Source organism: Macaca mulatta, chromosome X, assembly GCF_049350105.2.
Source record: "Macaca mulatta isolate MMU2019108-1 chromosome X, T2T-MMU8v2.0, whole genome shotgun sequence".
NCBI classification, from domain to species: Eukaryota; Metazoa; Chordata; class Mammalia; order Primates; family Cercopithecidae; genus Macaca; species Macaca mulatta.
Genome location: NC_133426.1, coordinates 10,040,640 through 10,065,768, shown reverse-complemented (window position 1 = coordinate 10,065,768; position 25,129 = coordinate 10,040,640). Strand labels below are relative to the sequence as shown.

The 25,129-nt window shown below is 37.8% G+C and overlaps 1 protein-coding gene across 6 annotated transcripts in view; it reads left to right on the top strand.

The window, feature by feature from the left end:
* Positions 1-25,129, top strand: part of MID1 (midline 1) — a 388,023-nt gene that overhangs the window by 325,189 nt on the left and 37,705 nt on the right. For all 6 annotated transcript variants that reach the window (XM_015126930.3, XM_028842300.2, XM_015126929.3 and 3 more), the window contains exons 4-5: positions 10,302-10,409; positions 23,686-23,834. In XM_015126930.3, coding sequence (XP_014982416.2) covers positions 10,302-10,409; positions 23,686-23,834 — 257 coding nt within the window. The remainder of the gene's footprint in view (positions 1-10,301; positions 10,410-23,685; positions 23,835-25,129) is intronic.

Sequence of the window (25,129 nt, the reverse complement as noted above, 5' to 3'; positions counted from 1 at the left end):
TCTTCGTTTTCCAGAACTTTGCAGGAGCAGATGGCTTCTATATCTGAGTAACTGAAGCCTGAAAAGGGGTCCAACTCAGTATTTTTCCAGTACATCACTTTTCAGGAATCATGGCACAACAACTAAAAGGAATGCCACTTAATGAGAAATAACATGTAAGATTGAAAGTGATTAAGGTAAAGTCATAGAGAAGAGGTTTCCTCTTTCCATTAGAAATAACTTCCCTTCCCTGAAACACGTCACCTCCATCTTTCCTGGCACTCCATTAATGGTCATCTTCTAAAAGTTATTGTCTACCCTCTGACCACAACATCAAATGCCAAACACATTTGTTGAAAATTATTTAATAGAAATTGCTACTTTTCAGAAACTTTATGAAAAAGATGTGATAGAGACAAACACCCGTGGCAGGTTAGTAGATTTCTTTTCATTCAGTGTGCCCAGCCCAAACGGAAGGGTGTGAAGCATTTGTTTTATAAAGTGTGTAATTAATAAGAGAAAGGAAGGGAGGAGTTTATTGTTTTCCAATGAATTATGAGCAACCCCTTCCATTCTGCTTCTTCATTTTGGAACTGCTTCTAACAAAGTTACCATCAAACACAAAAAGAAAAGACTGTGATATTGATGCCAAAAATATAAGATTGAAGTCAGTTGAGTGTAGCCTAGGAAAAACATTACAGAAGGAGTAACATTTATTATAATTGTGACAGAAGTCAGCAGGACATCATGGAGACAGTAAAAACCATACTGCAAGTATTTTGTCATTTTCAAATTGAAATTCCATTAATTTAGTACTTGTAGCTATTCATGCTTTAAAAGAAGAAAACTAATATTTATTGAGCATCTACTATGTACCAGATTGTTTACAGATATTTTCATCAAAAGTATGCAAATGAAGAAACATTCTCACAGAAATTTAACATATTTTTCATACCTGCAGTCCTTTGAATATAAAGTCCATGATTTTTCCTTTATGCCAGAGGTCAGCAAACTGTGATGCTCATGCTAAATCACACTGTTTTTGTAAGTAAAGTTTTATTGGAACACAGCCACGTCCATTTGCATCCATATTGTCTATGGCTGCTTTCACACTACAACAGCAGAGTTGAGTAGCTACAACAGAGACCGTCTGGCCCACAATGCTAAAATAATTACTATCTAGGCCTTTACAAAAAAAAAGTTTCCCAATTCCTGCTCTGTACCATGGAAGAATGTTCTCTACCCTTCTTTCCCCATCCAATTGCATCAGAAAGCAGCCTTCAAGGAACCCAGTTGGGATTTTGGGATTTAGAAGCAGCTTCAAAAATTCTGGAGTTAAGCCTCATGTTATAGCTTCCAAAGCTATTATTTTGATGATGTAGATGCATCAAAGTTTTGATTCATGCTAGAAAGTCCTCAGGTAACCAGCACAGGCTGACTGGTCCTAGAACCTCTAGTTTTAATTCTCTATGGACATTCCAGATAAAAAAAGTTTGTTAGCAATAGTGATCATTCACATTTATGTAGTAATTACTACATGCCAAGCATTTGTCAAGGGCTTTTCATGTATTCACTCATTTAGTTCTCACCACAGTCTAACCCAGGGGTTCTCAATCTTGGCACTAGTGGGATTTGGGTATGGACCTCTCACTGTTGTGGGGGCTGTCTTATGTGTTGTAGGATGTTTAGCAGCATCGCACCTGGTCTGCCAGGTAACAAGTGTTATTTTCCTTATTATGCAGGTAGGGAACTTGAGATATAGATAGTTGAAGTAAATGCCCAATAAGATACAACTAATAAGCAATAAAAACCTGGTATTTCAATCCCAGGAAGACTTCCTCAAGTCCCTGAGCCCCAAACCATTGCCTCCATTAGCCAGCCCTTGCTCCCTCTAAATTATTTTACCTGTTTGAAGATTTTTGCTTTACTGAAAAACTAACAGCGACATCAACAACATCGTGAATGGCCACGTTCTGTATGCTGCTATTGGAAGTAAAACTCCTTTATGTGAAGTTTCAAAGTTTTAGGCATTAGCAATGGCATTTTTTGCTAGGCAGTTTTATTGCCTTATTACAGTTGTATTTCATTTATAAGGAAGAATTTAATTGCTCTACTAACCACAGTGTGTTGCCATTTTTGATGGTGTCTTGCTATCTTGTCCAGCACTCAAACTTCATAATCTTAGAAACCTCAAGAAAAGAGGATTTATCATGAGGTTCCTGGGAGCTATTTTTTTTAGTCCCATAGCAAATTCCTGTCTGGATAGTTAATCAATATGTAGAATTGATCTCCTCTGGTCCAAATTATTTTCCACCATGTAACTATGCTAAAGCCTGGATTACATGTAGCTTCTAGTTGTATCACTATATCACTACTATTATTTCTCACCAAAATCACTTTATGAAAGGATTCCATTTTTAATTTTTCTGAAAAAGCCTTTCTTGGAGTTTAAAAAGTTTTGATCAAAAATGTTAAATATTAAATTAACACATTAAACATTAAAAATATTGTCCTGTACTCTGATCTGTCCTCCAAAGGACCTCAGGAGCCAGGCCATTCTCTCTCTCTCATTCACTTGAGCCGGGTCCACAAGTATTTGACTTTGGTGTGAAAGAGTTTCAGGGTGAAGATTACATATAAACATATCAGATGAATTACGGTAATACTGTCTGCTGTTACTCAATTCTCCTTGGCTCAGCTTTATATACAGACTGAAGTATTAGAATCCCTTTCATTGTTCCTCTGGCAGCTCTAACTTTTGCCCCAGAGTCTGGAATGTTCATCACAGCTGTCTTTGGCAATAAAACCCAAAGCACCCTCATATCCTCATATTTCTTTTTGCACCTGGTCAGTGGTACACAGCTGGGTGTAGAGCCCACTTGCATACAGTTTTCTCCCTGTACCCTCATCCACAGGTCAAATATCAGCTTATATAAAGCTCTGTTTTGTTTCAGTTGCTTCAGCCTTGGGCAAATTGGAATTAACTCCTCCAATGTTTTTCCTTTGGAGTGAGATGGGATGGTTATGCCACATTATGTAGTACCACTAACCCCTTCAAATTTGGATGCAGACTCAAAATTACATATTCTTAGTTATAGAGAAAAGTCCTTTTGAGTCTAAACAATAACAAGAATGTCAACCTAGCATCATATATAAAAATGTTTCAGCCTTTCTCAAGGTCACCTTAATTCGTGACCTTGGAATGGAAGGTCACATTTATTCACTGTGGCATGAAACAGCTTTTGTTTTTGCCATGAGGCTGAATCTAGGCAAATTTGTAAATTAGATATTTGTCTTTTAAACTCCCAGTCTCCTTGGTAATGGTTTCAAAGATGGCAAGGTTCAGAATCTTAAACTAAAGGGGTCACGGTTTGATGGTGCAATTTCAAGAGTGCAGTAATGGTGGGCCAGGGTGGGAGAGGCATCTGGATTGCACAACTCAAGGGGTCTACCATTCTTGCGGAATTCAAAGTGAATAGTAGCCTCCGGATTTGTGCAACCTTCTTCTCAATACCCAGAAATAGAATATCCTGTCTCCAACACATTGGGGTTATCCTCTCCCAAGCTTACTTCAGTGTCTCCGTCTGTGTACAAGTAAGAAGTGATATATCAAGTCAGTGTGTCATTTTCACAACAGGAATTATAAGGCTGTATTCTGAAAGTCTATGGATGGCTAACTTATTTCAATAAAGCACTGCAAAATGAGAAAATGAGGGTTTCTAAAATGCATGCTAGTTCAATTTCACCTGTGAGAACTGACCAGATATTTTTTTCCTTCACTGATGCTCCATCCTAAGTGTTCCAAATATTTCTAAAGATTTCAAGCCCACACATGTCTGAAATCTAATGATGTTTATACTCTGCACTGAACATCTCATTTTGCAGTTGAATACAAGTCAAATTAAAAGAGCCAGTTTTTAGAAATAATACTTAAATACCACTTACAGACTGCTAAAGAACATTTCACAGACACCTAGTCCAATTTCTAGTATATGTATGTAACTAAATCCCTTTAATGTTTATACGTATTTGAGAAGGAAAAAAATAATTGTCCTCTTTACCCCACCCGTTCCTCAAAACAGTGTAACACTATTACACCATAAAACTTAACAGGGAGACTTTGGGCGTTGCTAGCCAAGTGCTCTCGAGAAAATAGCTAATCCATTTATGTCATCATTAACTAATCTGGGGAATGATTATGCGTAACTGCATTTCTAGAAAGGGAAGGTAAACTGTGCACCCAGTGGCAACTTACATGGGACTGCAACTGATTATTGGTGCCAGATATGAGCATTAATGAAGCCGGGTGACCCTCAATGCTGAATTCCATCTCAGGACTAGGCAGGCCAGATATGATTGTTTTGCTTCTACATTCACATCATTATTCAGCTTTGTAATGTCTCTTTCATTAGACTGTAAAGGATCAGAAAGTCATTGTCAGAGAGAAGCAGCAATATTACCCTAGGAATAGGAGAAAGTGGGTCAGCAACTCCCTACAGGCAAGACTGATGGGGAGAAGATGCATTTCAAGATGCGAAAGAAAACTGTGACTCTAAATGTAGAGAAGTTGTGTGCTGAGCAGATGGGTGAGGCCAAAAATGAGATGAGGCGAAAATGACTGAGTTTCTCATACTGGTGGGCTGATGTGATATTTGCTTATGAGTGTACTTGAGGTGAGAAAAAACCATAGTATCGAGGAGCCTGGCCTGAGATCTCGGCTCACTGCAACCTCCGACTCCTGGTTTCAAGCGGTTCTCCTGCCTCAGCCTCCCAAGTAGCTGGGATTATAGGCATGCACCACCACACCCAACTAATTTTTGTATTTTTAGTAGAGTCGGGGTTTCATCATGTTGGCCAGGATAGTTTCAATCTCTTGACCTCATAACCCGCCGGCCTTGGCCTCCCAAAGTGCTGGGATTACAGGCATGAGCCACTGCGCCCGGCCAGGAAGGCCTAATTTTAAACTGTATTTTGTCCTGAGAAGTCAAGTGCCCCATTTCCAGTGTGGTCCAAAGGCAGGAGACAGTAATTACCCACCACTGGGCATCATTCCTAATGATCTTCATCTCACTCTTCCCCTTAGTTTAGGGGCCAAGGAGGAGACTGATGGCACAAAAGTGGAAGTGTGAGTACTGGAAAGAAAAGTTTGAACTTGTTTTCTGCATCCTTAAATTGGCGCTCCTCAGAGCACTTTCATCAGCCACAGTGATTTCTGAATCAAAAGATGTGAATCAGAAATGAAAGCAAAAATCATAACCAGGAGCTGCTAGCTTCCAAACCAAACCTGGGAACTAGAAACACCAGAACATAACTGCAAGTAACCAATAAACCCTGCCATATTTGAACTAATAGAAATTAATGAGAAAGTCCAATCAAATCATTAATTCTTTGTTTAAGTGACACATGAAACAGCAAAACTGTGGAAAACTTCTTTGTAGTAGAAAAATCTTTGAAATATAGAATAGTATTTAACTTGTTTTATTGTACCTTTTGGAATATAAGAATACTAGAGTTACAAGAATTTGGAAATTCATGAAAGTAGAAAACAAGATTCAACTTTCCTGGTTTCAAAAGGAAAGCTAAATCTGTATTCTCTGAAAGATCTAGGAAAAATACTTGGCCTAAAGTGAATAGATCCTGTTCCCAAATTTCTAGGATTTTACATTTTGGGGTGACGGTGATTGTGATATCAGTGTTCTCAAAACACATTTGCCTCAACAAAGAGGATTTCAGCCCACTTTTTTGGTAAAGCAAACCTATCCATTCTGTAAATCAAATAGCCAAAATTTGGATTAAATTGAGCCCCATATTACAGTGGCAACTGGAATACTTTTTCTACTATGCAGTAACTCAAATCCCAATGATTGTGAGAGTGAAATGGATCCTAAACTAAATCATAATCTGTTTACAAAATCCCTTCTCAATGCAGACAACAGTACCTCAGATTTGTCAATGGCTTCATAAGTTTAGGTGTTTCTTCATATATTGTTTCATGTATTCACCGCAATAATTCCACATGGCTGAGAGAGCAGAAATCATTCAGCTCATTTTACAAATAGGAAAACTCACAAGTGGAGATAGCCTAAGATTTTCCTAATGTCACCATGTGGATATATTACACACCACATTTCATCTCACAGCCCCTACTCTAAAATTAGCAGTGGGGTCTCACTGGACTTAGTCAAAGTCGGAAGAGCTTGAAGTGTGGAATATGTTAGTGACAACAGTAAAACTTGAGGACCTCACAATGTGGTCAATTGATTTTCGACAAAGGTTCTCAGACACTTCAATGAAAGAAAGAATAGTCTTTCAAAAAATTGTGCTGAGACAACTGGCTATCCAAAGCAAAAGAATAAAGTCAGAAGCCTACCCTCACACCATACACAAAGCTGACCTCAAAATGACTCATAGACCTAAATATAAAATATAAAACTTATAGAGGAAAACAGAACAGTAAGTCTTCATGACCTTGGGATAGGCAATGGTTTCTTAGGTACAACAACAAAAGCACAAGTAACAATAGAAAAGTAGATAAATTGAACTTCATTAAAATTTAAAAATGTTTTGTGCTTTAAAGGGTATCATAAAGAAAATGCAAAGGCAACCCACAAAACAGGAGGTAATATTTGCAAATCAGATATTTGATAAGGGACTTGTATTCTGAATATGTAAAGAAATAATACAATCTAGTAATTAAAAGACAAATGATCCAATTACAAAAGGAGCAAAAGATCCGAATAGTCATATCTCCAAAGTAGATACACAGCTGTCCAGTAAGTACATGAAAAGATGGTCAGCATCATTAGCCATCAGGAAAATGTAAGTCAAAACCACAGTGAGATACTACTTTACACCCACTACGATGAATAAAATTAAAAAGACAGACAATAACAAGCATTAACAAGGATGTGGAGAAATTGGAACCCTCATGTATTTCTGATGGGAATATAAAATAATGCAGCCACTTTGAACAATAGCTTGGCAGTTCCTTAAAACATTAAACACAGTTATGCAACCCAGCAATTCCACCCCAATATCAAAGAAAAATGAATATATATTGGCACACAAAAACTTGTACATAAATGTTCATATCAATATTATTTATAGCAAACAAAAACTAGAAACATCAGTGTGCATCTATTAAAGAATAGATAAACAAAAAGTGGTCTATTCATACAATGAAATATTATTTGGCATAGAAGGGAATGAAGTACTGATAAATGCTACCACATAGATGAACCTTGAAAACATTATGCTAAGTGAAAGAAGCAAAACAAAAAGGATTATGTATTATTTTATTCCATTTGTATGAAATGTCCAGAACAGGCAAATCCATAAACAGACAGAAAGTAGGCTAGTGGTTGCCTCGGGCTGGAGCTGGGGCAGGTAGGGAAAATGTGGAGTGACTGCACACATTATGGGTTTCTTTTCTGGGCACTGAAAATGTTTTAGGCTTAGATTATGATGACAATTGCACATGAAATCATCTGTGAATACACGAAAAACCACAAAACTGCACATTTTAAATGGACAAATTTTATGATATGTGAAATATATTCCAATAAGGCAGTTTTAAAAAATCAATTCCTGGCCAGGTGTGGTGGCACACACCTGTAATCCCAGCACTTTTAAGAGGCCAAGGTGGGAGGATCACTTGAGCCCAGGAGTTTGAGACTAGCCTGGCAACATAGCAAGACCTCGTCTCTACAAAAAAATACATTTTTTTAAAATTTAGCCGGGAGTCATGGCATATGCCTATAGTCCCAGCTATTCAGCTATTCAGGAGACTGAAGGGGGAGGATTGCTTGAGCCCAAGAGGTTGAGGATGCAGTGAGCTGTGATGGCACCAGTGCACTCCAGCCTGGGTGACAGAGAAAGAGCAAGACCCTGTCTCAAAAAAAATCAACTCCTTTCCTCCCTCCCCCTCAAATAAAACAATCCTTAGGACATAATTCTGTGTCTACACAGTCCTTGGAAACTCATCCATTGCCTGCATATCGAGTGATTGCTAGTAATAACTACTTGCTCCATTACGTTTTTGCCCTGTCTCTTCTTGGAAGGTCATTTTCCCTATTTATTTATTCAACAAATATTTTTTGAATGCCTATTTTGTGCCAGACATGGCACCAGGTGCTTGGGATAGATACCTTATTTAATACAATAGCTGAAGATCCCTGCGCATATGGAGCTTACGTTCTGTCAGATTTACCTGGTATTCTCAAGTACAACTTATCTCTTCGGGTTTATTTCTAGTAGATACTTTTCAAGTCTGGGGTCTGACAAAGAAAAACTAGAGCTGGACAGTACTTAAAGCTGTAAAAACAGATTTTATTCAGGACTATTGTAGTAAGGGGAAAGAGACCTCAGTATAGAATGGGACTCAACTCCCAGTGTCATGTGGACCAGTGGGAATTTACAGCCAAGGAGCAGGGTGGTGGTAAGTGGATGGAAAATTACTAAGAGGAAACATCAGGGGTAAGGGGGATTCTGGTTAAACCGATCTAAAAGGATTCTTGCTGAAGGTAGGCCAAGTTGATCAGACATTCCCCGGGGCATGGTGAAGGATGAAGAACCCAATCAGATACTGAGAGTGATCAGATATGGAGATGGAGGATTCTGGCTAAACCAACTCAGCAGGGTTCTTGCTAAAACTGGTTTACAAGGAAGTGCACAGAAGGGCCCAGGAGAAAGTTCAAGACTAAAGTTTGGTCAAGCAAAGAAGCTTTGTCAGTGCTACTTTCTAGAAATTTTACTTCCTCCATCATAATGTGCTTATGTTATCAATATGGTCCCATCCTTTTCATAACTCAGTTGTAGTTATTAAATTCAGTAGGAGGTCAAAAGGAAACACAAGAAATTTACTGAGTGTAAGTTTCAAGAAAATATGTCAATAGACAGCTAAATTTATTTGAGAAACCTCAAGGGGAACTAGAAATGATGACATAAAAGAACAATAAGAGAAATGAAGCCTAATGATTATCCTCCTTGAAATATTAGCCTGAGTTCTACATTTGTACTTCTCAGTCAATGCATTTTTAATTTTTTTCTTTGTTCATTAAACAAATACTTAGCAAATAACTCTGTCTGCTAAACTGATGCAGGACATAATCTCATGGTTTACTGCAAATGGCCAATGACCATCTTCTCAATAAGATGTCTTGAGTAATCTCTATGTTGTGTCTGAACAATGATCATGAATAAAATTCAAGGAATCCTGGGCCTCTGGAAACAGGACATGGTTTCTGTGAACAGCCATCAGTGGATTTTTATCTTGAACTCATGACCCTACTTCCAGTTTATCTCATTCATAGAGAATGAAATTACTCCAGTTAAAGTCTTCCAAATCAAAAAGGCTAGGGACTGGGCCATGTCTCCTCCCTGAGATATGCTAGAATAATCAATGCCATTGTCATTCTTTGTAACATTGCAACTTCTCCTGCGGCTGTGTTAAAATAATAAACCTCATGCCTGCTATCTCCATCTCACACAGCTGTGGTTTCTGGGTTTCTGTTTGTGAATAAGCATTTCAGAATTGTCATGAGATGGAGGAAATAGCATGTGCAGAGTATTTCCCAGGCCTAGTTGCCAAGAATGAGCTAATTGTAAGCCTCCCTTGCATACGAGTCACAAAAACTTCAAATACAAGCCATTCTGTAATGATCCACCTTTCCATGTGAATGGTATTCTTTCATTATAGAACCTTGATCTTTCAGAATTATACTAGGGGTATAATTTTAAATTATGTCATAAGATTAATAAACTATTGAACCATCTTTTGGTGCTTTATTTATGTTTTATAATGATTAGATACAAAATTGATGTTTGTATTTAAAAGAAATGTTAAATAAATGTGATACAGTCTTGCTACATTGCTTATGGAAAATTTGTCTAAAAGAGATTAATAGTAATCTGTCCTCCATAAAAGAATAATATTGGTTGTTTTTTTAACTTACATTTTTTGTGTTTAACAGGAAAAATTTGATACTTTTTTAAAGTATAAAAGCAGGAATTGCAAATATATTTCACATGACACATCAATTTCCAACTAATTGGTAATGGCTATGTACATATTATGTTAAAGATTCTGCAGCTGAGTCTGGCTTAGTACAAAAGACTGCTGTCACTGGATAATAATGTTTTCCAAGGATGCAAGATAGGAAGTGGCCATGTAAGTCCCATATTTGCCATCCCTGCATAATCAAAGAGTTAACATTTAAAATATCTTTTCCGAGATTACTAGAAACATCCTAGTGTACATTAAAAGTAGCATTTAACTGAAAACAAAGGCCAAATTAACACTTACCATTGTACTTATCCTGTAGGTCAATGCATCACGTCAAGAAGCCAAATTGACAGAGGAGTGTGATCTTCTTATTGAGATCATTCAGCAAAGACGACAAATTATTGGAACCAAGATCAAAGAAGGGAAGGTATGATTTCTAGGGCAGAAGATTTCATATTCCATACCTGGAGAAAATAATTCCTAATATATTCCAGGGGCTTCGGAAATGTTGAGAACCCTCTTTTTCTATACATTCTATAATTCCCTCTTAAGTCTTTAAGACTTAGTTAAAAGGCCTTTGCTTGGCGGCTTTTTCTCCATCCTTTTCTTTGTACTATGGTCTCCTGTGAAGACCTGTGATACAAGGGCTGCTCCGTTGCCCAGCGCCAGGAGGTAGCATAATGGTCTTGTCTATCATAGCCATTGTTTTCTATCTCACTTGTCTATGAGAAGGTGGGTTCTGTGGAGGCAGAGTTCATTTTGTATTCATTGTGATATCCTCGCAACTAGCATAGCATTACATAAATTAAAAATGAATCTGACTTTATTTATAGAAATTATGAAGTACTTTCCCATGTTTTTGAGGAAATGTATACAGATATAACTTCATGGTCCCAAAACCCCTGTGGTTTCACTATATCATATACTCCATTGCGGATATAGTAATGGTAGTACTTCTTTTCTAATGTTTCTATGTTTTAATTTCCTATTGTTCCATAGCAAACTATATTTTTAAGAGAAATTTACATACATTCTTTATAGCCAGTTTCTTATTTATTCAAAATTCATTCACAAACTGTTGGTCACTTTAGAACCCATCAATTTATTCTATTTTAAAATTAGTCATGTTTTTATTGAAATACTTATGATCCTTTTTATTTTACCCAATTCTCTGCCACATTCAAGGATAATTTTTTTCTTTCTTTCTTTCTTTCCTTCCTTCCTTCCTTCTTTCTTTCTTTCATTCGTTCTTTCTTTCTTTCTTTCTTTCTTTTTTGACAGTCTTTATCTGTCACCCAGGCTGGAGTGCACTGGCGCAATCATGGCTCACTGCAACTGCCGCCTCCCAGGCTCAAACAATCCTCCTGCCTTAGCCTCCTGAGTAGCTGGGACTACAGACATGGGCCACCACACCTGGCTAATTTTTATATTTTTTGTAGAGACAGGGTTTCACCATGTTGCCTAGGCTGGTCTCGAACTCCTGGGCTCAAGCAAGCCACCTGCCTCTGCCTCCTAAAATGCTGGGATGACAGGCACGAGCTACTGTGCCTGGCCAAGGATAATTTTTCTAAGGATTTTTAAAAATAGAAGCATTTATTTATGATCCAATAAATTCATGCATTTCTATCATTGTTCATAGCTGTACTTTAAAACAAAATATGTATAATTAAAACATACTAGCAAGTTTTAAGTGAAACACAGAGATAACCATGGCTAATATAAGTGGTTTTCTCTGTTTTCCACAAAATTTAACAGGTACCTTTTAATACTGTACAATGTTTTACATTACTCTGTCTATATAGATTACAAAATATTTATACACATAAATTATTAAAATGATCTGAAAAAATAGTGAAATCAAATAGTTATTGATGCTGGTATTGTAGATTAACAGATTAACATGAAATTATTCCCTGGCCAAGGACTCACATGTGCTGAAAAGCTACTTTTCCCCACATACTAATTGTCCAATTTAGAAGAGCACTAAGTGTCCATCTGGAATCCTTACAGGATATATTTCCTCTTCCATCACCATCGTGCATCACATGTGCACATCTCTTAATTCCAGAAATATTCCAGGTTCTCAGACACATGGCCACCTGAAGTACAGTCAGAAGTAATTATTCATATGCATACAGAAGGTAATTTGCTATCTTTACATGGTTGCATGCAGAGATTAGCTCTCAATACACATATTAGTTTATTTTCATTTTTAATTTTAAATTGACCAACAGTTATATATATTTATGGGGTACAAAGTGATATTACAATTTATGGATGAAATATGGAATAACTAAATCAAGCTAATTAACATATCATCATCTCAAAGCCTTTTTTTGTGGTGAGAACATTTGAAATTTACTTGCTTAGTGATTTTGAACTGTACAATAAGTTATCATTTATTTGCTGTTTTCACCATGCCGTGCAATAGATCTCAAAGTAAAAAATAAATAAATAAATATATATATATATAATTTTTTTTAAAAAGCACTTACTCTTCCTCTCTAATTGAGGTTTCGCACCTTACTCTTACTAGTTTCTTATGGCTGCAATAACAAATAACCATAAACTTGGTGGCTTTGAGACAACATAGATTTATTATCTTAGTGTGCTGAAATTCGGAAATCCAAAAATCGATCTCACTGGGTTAAACAAAATTGACAGTCAAGGTTTTGACAGTGCTGTTTCTTTCTGGAAGCTCTAGGGGAAAATCCATTTTTTCTTGCCTTTTCTAGCTCTTACAGGTAGCCTGCATTCTTTGGCTCATGGTCTCTTTGCATCAATCTGACCTCTCTTCCCATCCTCATGTCTTCTCTGACATAGGCCTTCCTGCCTTCCTCTTATAAGGACCCTTGTGACTACATTGGGATTACCTGGATAATTCAGGGTAACATCCCTATCTCATGATCCTTAATCATGTCTGTAAACTCCCTTTTGCCATGTAAGTAACATATTCAAAGATTCCTGAGATTAGGATGTGGGCAGCATTGAGGATCCTTATTCAGCCTACAAGGGCACTCCACCACAACTTCCTGGCTAGCTTGCCTTCCCTTCTCTTACTTAGCTTGGACTTCCCACCACCAGGGTTTCTCTCATGAGCTAGATCAGAGTAGTGCAGGTGTCCCCAAGTTCCAGCCATAGTAATGCATGGAGTTTATGCTTTGGTGCACTCGTTCTACTCCAGATACATGTCAGTAATAAAGAACATAATAAAATGCAAAAGCAAAGAGATATAGCTGGACGAAAAACAAGATAAACATCTCCACGGGCCAGAAATGAGACAAAACTGAAAAGCCATGACTGTGGCTGAGGATACAGGCTACTGGGATTTGGTCTGGAAGAGGCCAAAGTAGCTTCGGCTTCAACTCCTGTGGATAAATAGTTCTTGAAGCTTTGGGGAAAGGACCTAGAAGTGCTCCAGATGGGATGAGGAATGGAAATCAGGCTCATTATTTGATGCCATGGGCTGTAGAAGGCTTCATGCTTCAGTCAAAAAGTATTGCCAACCTCTCCCTCGTATCATAGCTTTTAGCAAAGTCACATTGTTAGCTTAAAGCCTGTGTTCGCACTGTTTCTGATACCCACACAGAATAGGAGCACAGAGATAAGGATGGAATTCCTGAATAATGACCTCAAGGGCCAGGTGAAGGCAACTGGAAAACTATCAGAGCAGGGTAGGCTGAGCAAGGAGGGTGAGAGAGGAAAGAATTAGAAATTACTTCCCTTTAAAACTGAAACTCTTAAGTTTAATTTCAAAGTATATAAAGAAATCTTAAATTTCTAACATTCAGCCAGCAAAACCAGCAGACAACATTATCTTACCCCAGATAAAATTAACTTTATAGGAAAATAAGAAAAAGACTTTAAAAGAAGTAGTCTTAAGATGTTCAAAGAAAGAAATGAAGGAATAACTTCTCTTTCAAAAGAGCAAAAAAAGTGAAGCTACAAAAGAAGGAAATGAAATAAAAAATATATAGGAAAGCAACAAATTAGCATATTGGGAGGGAAAAATGTAGATATTGAAATTAGAAAGATATCTAATCCAGCTGCAGTGGAAATTTGGAAACTGAGTTTTGGTCACCACCTTGGGAATGCCACAAAAAGCATTCTTTTATGTCTGAGTGACATTAAAGTTTGGCAAATGCCCACTGAGTTTGAACTCAAAAAATAGGAAAGTATATATGAAAACCTACGCATGGGGCATTTTAAAAATAATAATCATACACTTGGTTGAAAGCAAGTATTTCAGCAAATTTCAAAAACTGAATACCATAGAACCCTGCCTCTAAGACCACACACTGTATCTCATTAGATATTATCAACAATAAAATAGGCCGGGCACGGTGGCTCACGCCTGTAATCCCAGCACTTTGGGAGGCCGAGATGGGCAGATCACGAGGTCAGGAGATCGAGACCATCCTGGCTAACACGGTGAAACCCCGTCTCTACTAAAAAATACAAAAAACTAGCCGGGCAAGGTGGCGGGCGCCTGTAGTCCCAGCTACTCGGGAGGCTGAGGCAGGAGAATGGCGTGAACCCGGGAGGCAGAGCTTGCAGTGAGCTGAGATCCGGCCACTGCACTCCAGCCTGGGCAACAGAGCGAGACTCCGTCACAAAAAAAAAAAAAAAAAAAAAAAACCACAATAAAATAATAGTTTCTATAGTTTTTGGAAACTAAAATCTATTCATATATAAATATATCTTCACAGCAATATTTTTTTAATGTAGAAGTAAACCACAGTGAAAGAACTATAATATATCATAAGTAGTAAGCAGCAAAAAAGTATTTGAAGGCAAACTTACAGGCTTTAATTCTTTTGAAAAAGAGGCTGGGCACAGTAGCTCACACCTGTAGTCCCAACACTTTGGGAGGCCGAGGCAGGAGAGGATTGCTTGAGTCCAGGAGTTCAAGACCAGCCGGGACAACGCGGCAAGACCCTGTCCCCTGCTACCCAAAAAAAGATAATACTAAAAGTAAAAAATTAGCCTTCAAATAAAGCTAGAAAAAACACAACCGGATAAACCCAATGAAAGCAGAGGAAAGAAATAAAGGAAGAAAAGTAAATGAAAGAAAAACAGGAAACAAACAAGAACAGCTGTCAGCAAAGAACAACTCGCAGCCTAGTTTTAAAACATCTGTGAGTAAAAAAGTGCCTTTACCCCCATTTTTAAAAGGTTGTTTAAAAAGTAAAGAAAAACAAACAATATATGTATGACAGAGACAGTATGTGGTCTTCAAAGCCTAAAATATTGACTATCTGGTCCTCTACAGGAAAACTTTGCCAGCCCTTAATCAGGAGGAGTTTTACTTGTAAAAAATAATTAAAAAGACCAATCTGTAGTTAAGGTCGATGAAGGAAAAAAGAGTGTGGGGCCACATAAACAAATACGTCATAAATACAATACAGACTTTTTAAAACATAAGAAAATTGTGTAAATGTCTTCATGCCAATAGTTTGAAAACTTAGGTAAAGAAGTAGTAGAAAACTTGAATAAACCAAAAATTTAAAAGCAGAAGACATTTAATCATTCATTAAAAGTGTCCCTCAACTTGCATTTCTGTTCCAAAATGGCACCAGCCCCCCATAGTTCTATAGCTTACATTAACAGAAGTTCCAGGAACTAATAATCTCATTCTCATATAAACTACTTCAGAAAATAGAAAAAGACATTTTATGTAGAGTGTATGTTCTTGATACCAAATACATACAACATTAAAAAATCGAGAGTGAGAGAATATCACTCATGAATATAGACACAAAAATTTTTTTTTAAATATGATAAAATGTAATCCATCAGTGTTTTATTAAACACATCAAAATAGCCTTTATTCCTATAACACAAAGATGGCTCAATTACAGAATATCTGTTAACAGAACCATGTTAACAGAAAACATACATATGATCCCAGAGTAGGAGGGATTTTTTTTTTAGACCAAACATTTTTTTAAAAAAAGAGCCATAAAGCAAAGACTGAAACATTTGACATAGAATAAGAGCACAATACAAAAATAAATTTCATTTCAATATATTAGTAACAGCTGAAAATTGAAATTTTAAAAGAAATTCCATTTAAAACAGCTTCACGAATATGAAATACTTAATGATAAATCTAACAAAAGATGGGTGAGACTTGAAAGACCTTGAAAACTATAAAATATTGCTGAGAGAAATTAAAGACGACTTAAAAATGAAGCTATGTATTATGTTATGAGATAAAGACTCAGAACAGTTATGATTTCTGTTCTTTCCACATCAACCTGTAGAGTCAACATAATCTCAGTGAAAATTCCAGCAGGTTATTTTATAGAAATTGACAGGCTGATTCTAAAGTTCATATTGGAATACAAAGAATATAGCATAATCATTTAAAACTTTGAAAAATAGGCCGGGTGCGGTGGCTCATGCCTATAATCCCAGCACTTTGGGAAGCCGAGGCGGGCGGATCACAAGGTCAGGAGATTAAGATCATCCTGGCTAACATGGTGAAACTCATCTCTACTAAAAATACAAAAATAAGCCAGGCATGGTGGCGGGTGCCTGTAGTCCCAGCTACTTGGGAGGCTGAGGCAGGAGAATGGCGTGAACCCGGGAGACGGAGCTTGCAGTGAGCCAAGATCGCGCCACTGCACTCCAGCCTGGGCGACAGAGAGAGACTCTGTCTCAAAAAAATAAATAAATGAATACATAAAATAAACTTTGAAAATAATAACAAAGTTGGAGAACTAACATCAGCTGATTTCAAGATTTATTATAAGGCTTCAGAAATCAATATAATGTGGTATTTGCATGAAGATAGACAAATAGATCAAAGGATCAGCAAAAAGACTTGAGAAATAGATTCATACATATATGGACAAATGATTTTCAGCAAAGATGCAAAGGCAATTTCAGTGGAGAAAGGATTGTCTTTTTAGTAACTGGTGCTGGAGCAATTGGATATCTATATGTAAGAATATGAAGTTTGATCCATACTTCACATTATTTACAAAACTTAACTCAAAATTGATTATATATCTAAATGTAAAAGGTAAAAGCTGTAAAACTTCTAGAAGAAAACGTGGAGGAAATCTTGACCTTGGGTTAGGCAAAAATTCTTTACATACAAATGACAAAAGCATTATCCATAAAATAAAATAGTTATATGTTAGGTTTCATCAAAATTAAAAACCTCTTCAAAATGCACTGTTAAGAGAATGAAAAGACCAGCCACAAAGTAGGAGAAAATATTTACAAATTATTTATTTTAATAAAGGATTGTATCCAGAATATATAACAAATTCTCAAAACTCACTAATAAGAAAACAAACAAGCCTTTCACCAAAATGCATAAAAGATTTGAATACTTTACCAAAGAAGAGGTGTGGATGGTGTATTACTCAGGGTTCTCTAGAGGGACAGAACTAATAGGATATATATATAGAGAGAGAGAGAGAGAGAGAGAGAGAGGAGTTTATTAAGTATTAACTTACATGATCACAAGGTCCCACAATAGGCCATCTGCAAGCTAGAGGAGCAAGGAGAGCCCATCTGAGTCTCAAAACTGAAGAACTTGGAGTCCAATGTTTGAAGGCAGGAAGCATCCAGCATGGGAGAAAGATGTAGACTGGGAGGCCAAGCCAGTCTTGCCTTTTCATATTTCTCTGCCTGCTTATATTCGCTGGCAGCTGATTAGATGGTGCCCACCCTATTAAAGGTGGGTCTGCCTTCCCCAGCCCACTGACTCAAGTGTTAATGTCCTTTGGCAACACCCTCACAGACACACCCAGGATCAATACTCTCATCCTTCAGTCCAATCAAGTTGACACTCAGTATTAACCATCACAGATAGTAAATAAGCACATGAAAAGATGATTCAGTATCATTAGTCATTAATGAAATGCAAAATAAATTTCAATGAGATACTGCTACCTACCTACTAGAATGATTAAAATTCAAAAGATGGTGCATACCAAGTGTTGGCAAGAATGTGAAAGAACCAGAGCTCTCACAAACTGCTGGTGGTGGGAATTAAAGTAGTACATGCTGGAAAGCTGGCAGTTTCTTAAGTAAGCATACACTTACCATATGATCCAGCCATTTAGGTATTTACCAAGAGAAAGGAAAGCTATGTCCATACAAAACTTGTAGGTGAGACTGGGCACCGTGGCTCACACCTGTAATCCCAGCACTTTGGGAGGCCGAGGCAGGCGTATTGCTTTGAGCTCAGGAGTTTGAGACCAGCGTGGGCAACATGGTGAAACCCTGTCTCTACAAAAAATACAAAAATTAGCCAGGTGTTGGTGGCTCACTCCTGTAATCCCAGCTACACAGGAGGCTGAGGCTGGAGAATCGCTTGAGCCCAGGAAGCAGAGGTTGCAGTGAGCCGAAATGGTGCCACTACACTCCAGCCTGGGTGATAGAGTGAGACCCTGTCCAAAAAAGAAAAAAAAAAAAAAAAAAAAAAGACTAGTAGGTGAAATTTCATGTTAATTTTACTTGTGATAGCCCCAAACTGGAAATGGCCCAAATGTCCATCAACAGATGAATGGGTAAACAATTTATGTCATAATCATACAATGAAATGCTCTTTGGTAATAAGAAGGAATGAACTAGTTACACTAGTTATAAATGCAACAACATGGATGGATCTCAGTATAGTTAGGGTGCGTGAAAGAAGTCAGACAGAAAGTAGTATATTCTGTATGAGTACATTCATATGAAATTCAAGAAACGGCACTTTCTACTAATCTACAGTGACAAAAAGCAAATCAATGATTGCTTTTAGGGATGGGATGATAGGAAAAGATGGGCATAGTTAATTACAAAGGGGCAGGAGGAAATTGGGGGGCATGATATATATGTTTATTATCTTGACTGTGGTGACTGTTTCATGGGTGCATACGTATTTGAAAAATTATCAAATTTGCACTTTATGTACTGTTTATTATATGTAAATTCCATCTCAATTCACCTGTTTATTAGACATATAAGTTGTGTATTACATAATGAAAAAGTCTTCAGAAATTAAAAGTAATGAACTAGGGTGATACGTATTAGCATGGACAAATCACAAAAACAGAAGCAAGTTTTATAATTATTTGTATGTAATGATAAGCATTATATAAAATGTAACAAACTACCAAAAAATCCCATACATTGTTTAGGTATGTGTACATAAACATGTTTGGGAGTGATTAGCTCTAAATTCAAGAAGGTCTTTTCTTCTGGAGAGAGACATGAGTGAGATTACAAAGTGCCACACAGGGGCTTTAATGCTATCAATAATATTTTACCACCAGGTGTGGTGGCTCATGCCTATAATCCCAGCACTTTGGGAGGCCAAGGTGAGAGGTTTACTTGTGGTCTCAGCTAGTCAGGAGGCTGAGGCGGGAGGATTGCTTGAGCCTGGAAGGTCAAAGCTGCAGTGATCCATAATCATGCCACTACACTCCAGCCTGGGTGACAGAGCAAGACCCTGTCTCAAAAAAAAAAAAAATCTTTTTTTACTTCCTTTTGAAAACTCTGAAGCTCATATGATGAAAATACTGAGATTTAGTAAACCTGGTACTATGTACAAGACAGTTCATTATATTCTTAAATTTTTTGTATGTATGGAATGCTTCACTTTTTTAAAAGTACACGTTTGCTCAGCAACATTATCTCAGAAGGCAATCTTAGAAAGTAGATGTTACTTGGGAAAGATGAGAGCCCACTCCTTTTCTCTTGAGTTAGTACTTTGGCACATGACCAAGGAGTAGTTGATTCCAAACCCTGAAACTCACAGTGACTCAAGTCCCTAGCCAGGGCATATTGTGTCAGAGGCCTGTTTTTAAGAGGAAGGTTGTGAATGCCAACCCGTGGAAATCTGAGGTGCCAGACAGGGAGGGCAAGTGTGGACTTGGGGTTCACTGGGGGACTTGGGTCCCTGCACCCCAGGGTGGCAGTGGCAACTGAAGGCATTGAGTCTAAAGAAGGGATGGTGCGGCCTTCTGACAAGCAATTGAAAGTGGGCAGGTGGAGCAAGAACCAGGTAGAATTGTGGAGACCACAAAAGTGAGTTTCATCAACTGCCTTATTTTGCCCCTGTCTATCTCTGACACTAGTCACCCAGCTGTCAAACTCACCTCAAATTCTGCAATTGAGGAGGTCACCAAGCAGGTGATGTTATTACGCGTTATTACCTACTCATGATTCCTGCTCTTGGACCATTGTACATTCTCTGAAACAAATTAACTCAACAGCCTTTATAGGTGGATGGACTGGAGAGTCTTAAGCCATGAGGCTCCCTGGGAAATAATTTTCTTCTTTTTTTCAGTAGTCAGGGGTAAGTTTTATGTCAACACACAAAGAGCTAACTCCAGATTGAATTCATTCATTTAAAGTTCAGACACAGAGATCTATGGTAGACTTCTGAAGGCCAAAGCTCAACAAAATAAGGGTCCCTTTTCTTCACTGCCTTTTACGTACACTAAATCTTCAAAGTTTAAGAGAATTAACTTGGACTAAATGTTGAGCTCTCCATGGCCTTAAAGAGATGGTGAGAACAGGGCTCATCTTCAGTTCAGATACTTGTGTGAATTGAGGATGCATTGTTTGGACCTAGTTGTTTTGGAGTGTATATCCTACATACATATAAAAAGCATTTACATAAAAATAAGTGTTTAAAATGCATTTCGAGCAAAATAAAACGGCTTTTAAAAGAATGTGTAAGGTATAATAAACAGCAAATAAAATGATATAAACAGGCCTGTGTCCCTGCTAAAAGGAGATTCCAGCAGGCAAACTATTTCCATGACGAGTACAGAGTGAATTCCAAAAGTTACAATGTGGTAATCTCACTTCCCAAAGGAAAAATGAAGAGTTGACTGGAAAACATTTCCCCTGCAGCATTAAGGCAGACATATACAGAATCTTTTTATGTGTCAGTATCTAATATTTTTTAAACATCAAATTTTATTCACCTTGTCAGCTTTTAAAAATAATACATTAAAAAGTGTTGTCTAATGGAAAACTAAGTACTTCGCTCCATGCTGGGTGTCTGAGTTTGAAGTGCTGTGACAAGTAGGACAGTATTTCAGAGTGTGCTGCAAATCAGGGCCATCTGACTGTAATCATTTAAGCCAGGGGTCAGCAGACTTTTCTGTCAAGGGCCAGATAATAAATATTTTAGGCTTCGCCATACGGTCTCTGTTGCAGCAACTCACTTCTGCACAACATTGTAGCAAGAAAGCAGCCATAGATTATGTGTAACCAATAAGTGTGGTAGTGTGCCAATAAAGCTTTATTTACACAAACAGGCCATATGCTGATTTGGCCCACAAATCACAGCCTATGAACACCTAACTTAGAGCAGTGTTTTTCTTTTTTCTTTTTTTTACTGTAACCCACAGTAAGAAATACATATGACATCACAATACAGCGTGCACGCATGCACACACACAAAAGGTTTTACAAAACCCAACTTGCCTTTTTTACCAGGAATGCACTCTGCTATTTGCTTTTCTCCTCTTCTATTTGGTTTTTTAAAGGCTAGTCCTGACTGTCCTAATGATTCATCACCTGCAGGCTTAAAAACATTTGTTGCTTGTTGAAATGCAAATTCCTCCTGCTCTGCGAATTACAACTCCTTAACTCAAATATTGGAGAATAACCCAAATATCTACTGTTTTTCTTTCAAAATGATCCCCAGCTGATTATTTTACACACTAGGTTTGCAAAGCTCAAATCAGGTGTATCAGATGAAATTGTCCACTAACCTATAACTAAAATTATGCCCAAAATTGTTCTCTGTAGAACATTCCAGTATTTTCACAGGAGACTCTCATTTTGTCTTGCTTTAATTTTTGCATGATTTAGAGCTCTTTTATTCTTTTTCCTGTTGTGTCACTTTTAATGTTCAATATCATGATAGAAAAAGAAAAGAAACTGGAGTTCAAGCATCATCGCATTTGAAACGTGTATGGTCTTTAATAGGCATATCTAAAGGATAAGTAGTTGTCATGAAGTTATTCTAAAGGAATATTTTGACCTTATTTTCTTTTGTTGGAATTGTATTAAACATCTGCAATTCTGCCATGTAATTTAAATGATTCTTTATGCTGTGTGATTAAATATTCCATTCACTTGGTTTGTTCTATGGACTGTAAATTAGTTTTCCTTCTGGAATTTTCCTTCCTCTCACAGTTTCTTATGAACATGTTCTAATATCCTGCACTGCACTGGATGCCTTCCTTAGCTTTGCCTCCAGATAGAATGATGCCAGAGGCTAAATTCTATTTGGTGTAAAATAAGTGTTATTTTATTCCACTAATGAATACAGTTAATCCACTGGAGACAGTAACTATAATTACAATGCATTAAGTCTTTTACCAGGCTCACAATCATATATTATTTGCCCCAAAGTTTTGACACTTCATTCTCTGACTCTTTCAGGAATTTTTCTCACCCTTGCCTGAAATTTTGTACCTGCTGCCTCTAATTCAGTATGAATTTCCTTTGTTTGCTATAGTACATACTTGGAATTGGATGTTCCTTAGAGGCCTCAAGTTCTGACATCTCCTTCCTTCCTTTTCTTAGATTAGAGTTATACAGGGATAGTAATGACGACTTGGAGAAAGAAGGAATTTCTTGGAATTAGCAGGAATTCTGGAGGGAGCCTTGAGCCAGCCTTGTCAGTAAGACAGATTAACTGGCCTCCTCCGTACCCTTTCACCCAGGGCTATTTTCCATTCCAGAATTATCATAAAGCCGGCTGAAATTTGTCCCTGGGTGTGTGGTTGGGGGCACTAGGCACACGGCAATTTCAATTAGCTGTCTAATTTTAACTTGGCTTCTGGCCAGAGGACTTCATCTCACAGCACATTTCAAACACCAGAGCGAACGGTCAAGTGGGTTACCTTGGACTTATCTTGGCCTGCCCCGGAGGTTATGGTCAATTATGTTTGAGGGACATTTTCAAGCAAGACAGAATCAGGAATTGGAATGGAGGTTGTGAAGCAATCATGCATTTTTATCCCAACTGGGAAATGCTTATCAAAATAGTTCCTAGTTATCAAGTAAGCACAAAGTGCCTGGAAATGACGTTCCCAGTGAGGGGAAATGGCCCAGCTGTGCTTTTTTTGGCTTTCTCTCATCTGCTCAACAGGAAAAATATTAATCAATGGGAAAAATGCTCCCTTTCTGTTAGTTTAACACATGAGTTTTAGGTAGTGTGGGAAATAGTAACACCTAATGCTTTTCATTCCCGATTTTATTACACAAATTGCAAAAAACTTTTTAGAAAATGGTTTTTACTTAAACCATAGATTCACCACCTATAAAGATATTTTATCTTCTTGATGAAAAGAAGATAAACCTGAGATAGAGAAAGTTCGAGGGTTCCCTACAGTCTTGCAGTCATTGTGTGGAATAGTCCAGGGAGGAGGTCTGGTGACCCTTTGTAAGTTGCCACTGGGCAACACCTTTTTTTCCCATCAACAGGGAAGCAATTCACAATTCAGTGTTTCCTCATAAAACAAATTAGCAATGCTTCTCCAATGAGATAAAGAATATCTAAACCAGAGTCCCAAAACGGAGCTTTCCATATTTTGATATATCTCTATGCCTACTTTTTGAACTTTTATGGAAGGATAACACAGCAAAATGAAGGATCCAGCCTGATGCCTTTTCACTAAGCAAGACCACCCATGTAACCATCTCTCTCCATGCCTCTTTTGTTCAAGGTGATGAGGCTTCGCAAACTGGCACAACAGATTGCAAACTGCAAACAGTGCATTGAGCGGTCGGCATCACTCATCTCCCAAGCGGAACACTCTCTGAAGGAGAATGATCATGCGCGTTTCCTACAGACTGCTAAGAATATCACCGAGAGGTGAGTGCAGGGGCCCCTGGGAACTTCTCCGGCTGCTGGGCTCTTGTATCTGCGGTGTAATTGGTTGGTCTTGCCCTAGCCTTGCTTTTATTTTCATTTTCAAGGCTCAGTACCAGAGAGAATAGAGTCTTTGAGCTGTTTTGTTCCAGCTAAAGATGCTTCCTTTTGACATGTGAAAGCCCTTTCAGTAACAGCCTGGAGTCTGGAGTTCAAGGCCTTTGAAACAAGAGTCCACCAGTTAGAAAGAATAAAATCAACCTGCTTTTGGACGAGGGGGAGCTTATGATGGCACAAAAACAGCATTTATTGTGACTCTCAGATGTGATGTTATCGTACACTTGATAACAAAGAGTCAAAATGAAGGCAAAAACATTAAAGGGAATCTTTTGTTCCATCACAGGGCTCGTCTATTTTTTAAAAAAATCACACAGGTGTTGTTCTCTGTTAGGCCCATTTTCATTTGGTTGAGGAGCTTGGCCTCACCTGAAAAGGTCAAGGCCGACTCACGCAGGAGAGAAAGGACCAAACTGTCAACCTCATACGGCCTTCTTTTAAAATACTCTTTATTCTCAGGTAGGGAGCTGTAACGTGATGTTATCTGAAGGTTGGCTCAGCAGTAAAACTGGCAGGGATAAGTATTTCTTCAGCACACATACTTGATTGGCATAAAAATTACTCATCTTCACTGACACAAACACCTATAGCAATTCTAATGGATCCAAAGAGAAGCACTAGGCTGGGCCAGGTACAGCCAATGCCACATAAATGACATCTCTAACTGATGCTAATGGCCTTGACTTCATTCATTCTAATTTTCAGAGTCAACTTCCCTTTATCCAAAGCAATAATAGAATCCTATCTCTAGGAGACCCCAGAGAGCTCATCCATGCTGATCTTCATCCTAGAGCAGAGATCAGCAGACTTTTTCTATAAAGGGTCATCAAGTAAATATTTTTCTGCTTGGCAGGTTGTAAGGTCTTGGTCACAGCTACTCAACTCTGCCATTGTAGCTAGCTCTAAAGCAGCCATAGATAATATAGAAACAAATAGGTGTGGCTGTGTGCCAAGAAAACCATTACAAAAACAGGCAGTAGACCGTACTTTGCCAACCCCTGGTCTAGGGGAAAAAAATACTCGCCATCTTATGACTCAAATTTATTCAAAGAAAGAGAAAGGAAACTAACGTTTATTGAGTGCTTGCTTGTTTCAGAAACTTGTGCTAATTCTCAAAATATCGCATAGAGGAGGTAATCATTGACATCTCCGTTTTCACTCTTCTTAAAGAGTAATGTACG